This window comes from Propithecus coquereli, unplaced genomic scaffold (assembly GCF_000956105.1).
Source record: "Propithecus coquereli isolate 6110/MARCELLA unplaced genomic scaffold, Pcoq_1.0 Scaffold140, whole genome shotgun sequence".
Classification (NCBI taxonomy): Eukaryota; Metazoa; Chordata; class Mammalia; order Primates; family Indriidae; genus Propithecus; species Propithecus coquereli.
Window position 1 is genome coordinate 4,551,278 of NW_012138303.1, and position 4,004 is coordinate 4,555,281.

General features: G+C 49.3%; 1 protein-coding gene and 1 non-coding gene across 2 annotated transcripts in view; both read left to right on the forward strand.

Moving 5' to 3' along the window:
* The window catches only part of CFAP126 (cilia and flagella associated protein 126), a 53,553-nt gene that overhangs the window by 24,008 nt on the left and 25,541 nt on the right, over positions 1–4,004 (forward strand). Inside the window, exon 2 of the mRNA XM_012639514.1 lies at positions 2,085–2,253. Coding sequence (XP_012494968.1) covers positions 2,085–2,253 — 169 coding nt within the window. The remainder of the gene's footprint in view (positions 1–2,084; positions 2,254–4,004) is intronic.
* Positions 1,949–2,021, forward strand: TRNAV-CAC. The gene has a single exon. It is a non-coding gene; the product is annotated as a tRNA-Val (tRNA).

Sequence of the window (4,004 nt, forward strand, 5' to 3'; positions counted from 1 at the left end):
GAAGAAAGTGGCCCCTTGAAGTATGATGGGAGGGTCCCTGTGTGCTGGGCTACCGTAGGTCTCATCTGACCTGGCATAGTGGCTACTACTCAGTGGAGAACTGCCTTAACAGGGAAGCCTTTAGAGTAGAACTTTTCCGAACAATGACCCCACTTTTCCGAACAATGACCCCAGTTTCTAGAAGTATAGCTGTTCTTCTTTATTCTCTGTTGCACTATGTATGGTCTTACCCTCTGTAGAGAACGTTTGTTGGTTGCCACCTCAGCATTCCCACCTCCTTTTCCCTTCTTAGAGATACCCAAAATTTATGAGCCTTTGAATTTGAGTGGGATTAATTTTACCCTGAACTTCAAGAGTTGGCCTTAATTGGCTTAAACGAAGCAGCATATCCCATTCTTTTACACACAGCACAGTTGCTGTTCAATAATGAGTTCTGCAAGAAATGAACTTTTGCCTGCTGGCTGTGAACAAGGCAGCCTGTGGCCTAAGTTGCTGATGGTGGGCATTTTGAGAAAGAGTAGAGTAGATAATCTGCCTGCGAATGGAGTCTGCATTGAGGAAGAAGGACCAAGAGAATTCAGAGAATTTTTTTCAGCCTTGTATAAAGACTTGCCTGAAGCCCAGATCTACCTAGGACTGCGAGGCAATATTTTCCGTTTATTATTTAAGGCAATATCAATGAATTTTCTGCTGAAGTGGCTTAACCTGATAAACTCTCTCCTATCTGCCTAGCACTCAGGCCATTGGACGTTTCGGATGCCTTTTCACATTCTACACAGCGTCAACCCATAGCCAGCTACTTCCCTGGTGCTCTCTCACTACCACTCCCGACTCCTTAACGCTCCTCCTTTGCTTATTCATCCCACTACCCGCCTTCTCCTCTAGGCTCCTGCCGGATCTGAGCTCCCGAAGCAGTCAGCGAACGCTGTGCCATTCCAGCCCCTGCACGTTTGTATCATACAACAGCATGTAAGTCTTCAGGGATGCTTTGGTACTTCTTTCGCCCTTCTCTTCTTAATTATTAATAATCCCCTAATGCCTTTCTCACATGACATCTCCAAACTGTCTCCACTCTCTACCTCTTCAGATAATTTCACCCCTAACCCCGTGGAGAAGAAGAGTCATTCGACCTCGACTGTCATTCTACACAGGGTATTTTGGGGTTCTGCAGATCATCCACAAAGGTATCTTGAACCCGTCCAGGCACACTCTTCGCTCTCTCTTTCCTCTTCATTTGCTTCTTCATACAATAGGGTGTAGTCCAGATAAGCGAGACGCCACCTGAGAACTTCAAGGTTGCAGACCGTTCCTTGACGTTAAGTGGCGGCAGTTCCGTCTTACGAAAGTCAAATTTACTTAAGCTTCAGTCCCTTTGAAACAGCGTTTCATACTTTGCTCATAGCACTGCTGTAAAAAGTAAGTGCGAGAGAGCGTGAAAATGCCTTCTGGGTTAAAAAGTGCTGGACAGCAGTAAGGTGTATTTTCATGCTGTTTCAAATACGAGCCGGCCTCAGCATGGCCAAGTCCGGTCTCTCCCGCTGCTCCACTTTGCTGCAGTCCCGCCAGGCCGCACGCGCTAAGTGCCAGCAGGTGCCCTAGCCCCGGGCGTCCGTGCTCCCCGCGGTCGCTCCTTAGGAACCCGCAGGATCGGAGAAACTCCGCGACGAGCCTTTGAGGAAGCCTGGGGCCCTGCTCCACTGCCTCGGAATCCTGACTGGAGCCCTAATTGTGCCAGAAGTTTCCTGAAGAGGCACCATGGAGTTCGCGGTGTGTCACGATTCCCCGCGAGCAGCCCCGGCCTGACTTGGGCCGACTGGCTGTTTCCCGGCGCATGGGGGAGGCCGGGGCTGTGTGGTCCGCCAGCCCTGAAACTCTTCTCGTTCGTCAGGGACACGGTGAAGAACCTCTACGTTTCAAGAAGGGTTTTCGAGAAATCTGCTACCAGCTCGTTTCCGTAGTGTAGTGGTTATCACGTTCGCCTCACACGCGAAAGGTCCCCGGTTCGAAACCGGGCGGAAACAGCACGGGTCTAGTTTTTGCTTTTTTTTTTTGTGGTTGTTGTTGACTCTGTTTCAATTCTGTAGAAGAATCTACCAAGATAGCAATGAGATCCGGGACTCCAGGGTCCGAGGGGAGTGGGAAGGACCAAGGCGCGGACCGGAGTCGCCCAGTGGCTCTGCAACGCGCGCGCAAGAGGCGGACGAGGGCGCCCCTGGCGGCAGCGGCTGTCGGTGACTGGGTCCCTCGAGAGCGGTGAGACCTGAGGGCCGCCAGGCACCTGTGCCGCCGTTCCGCCCCGTCAGTTTCTGTGTCGAGTCTTTTCTGACACGCGGAAGACACTTGACACATTGGGAGCCGGATTTGGTTACTCAGTGAAGTCCTCGGTTCCGACCAGGACCCCTGAGGACCAAGTCCTGAACAGCCGGTCCCTTTTTCTTGGCTTTCACTTCGTATGAGATGGAAGCTTGGAAAATGCATTTCCTTGCAATGCACAGAGTGCAGAGTAGGGCAGGGAATGGATCTGAGAGCAAAAATGTAAATAACCAGTACACACAGTTTCACTGGGGCTTGTTTATGGCATGGGATAGAAAAACTACAGCCAAATAGCTGCAATCAACCCTTGTCTCAGACTAACCAGTCTAGCAGCCCTAGGTCACCCATTCTACTAGCTCCTTTCTAAGCAGACACCAGTAACCTGGGGCAGTGGGGGAGGAAGAGGATGGAGTAAATCCCTTAGAGCTCTGTGGACCTTGAAAAGAGTCCATGCCTGTTGGTCAGAATATTTCAGGACTTTATGGAGAATATGGAGAAATAGTAGGGTGCTGGGCCTGCACCACCCAATTGGGCCAGGATCTTCCAAAGTATGATCCTTGGTGGAAGGTGAGAGGGAAATGCAGGGTCAGAGAGCCAGGCCTTGTTATGAGAGGAGGCCATTGTTTTGGACTGGGCTCCTGTAGACTTCTACAGAGCAAGTCAAAATAGAGTCACTTATGCCCAAGTTCCACATCACCAAACTAAAAAGTTATCTGATCTTCCTAGAAATCAGGAGAGAGAGAGATAATTGCAAATCCCCAAACAGGCCAGTTTCAGCGTGATAAGGAAGTTCCCTCTGCTTTAACCCTTATTCGGAAAGTAACTTTGAAATGACCAATCTTCCTTCCCTGTTTCTGCTTTCTTCGGCCCTTTTCTGCCTATAAAGCCAACCTCCTCTGCTCAGCTCTTCTTTGCTAAATCTTTGGATCAGATGCTCCCAATTTACGAGTCACAAATAAATGCCAATTAGATCATTTAACTAAATTTGTTGAAATTTTGTCTTTTGACAACTAGCCCTGAATCTGGGATTTCCCTAAGGGCCCAGGAGGTCTTCTCAACCAGCTCCCTTTTCTGCTGCCATGTGGAGCCCAGGCTACTGTCACCCTAGGTTAGAGGAAAGTATGATGAGCCTTTGAAGAGTTGCAGGGCAGAATCAGTGAGGCCTGCCTAAGAAATAAGGAAACGTCTGGGTCACACGTACTTTGGGCCTGAAAGGAGTGGTCTGCACAACTGCTTCCTATCTGGGGAGGCCCGGGGATCTCCCACGGACAGAAAAGGAGCCTCCGCTTTCAAACAGGTCAGTGATTCCACTCATGCTTTGGTCCTTCAGCAAGGGCCACCCACACTGCTGAGGAAAGGGCTTCTTCGGGCGCAGCAGTCCGGAGCCTCAGGCTTCACTATCCTGAGGAATTGCATTAAAAACACAGGAAAGACACTTCCCTTTGTTTAGAAAGGAACAGCCAATTCGTGGAAAGGGCCAGAAATGCATCTTTTAATTCTCATAGTTGGGCCTTCTGCTTATATTGGCAAAAAGCTGGAAGTATTTTAAATCCTAGCCAAAGAAAGTTTTAAATCACTCTTCATTTTGCAAGTCGTCCTGCTCTTGGACCGGTTCAAGACATACATTTAATTGAAAAAAGACTCGGGTGCAGAGCAGCGTGTACAGTATGTGATATTTGCTTAAGAAAAAA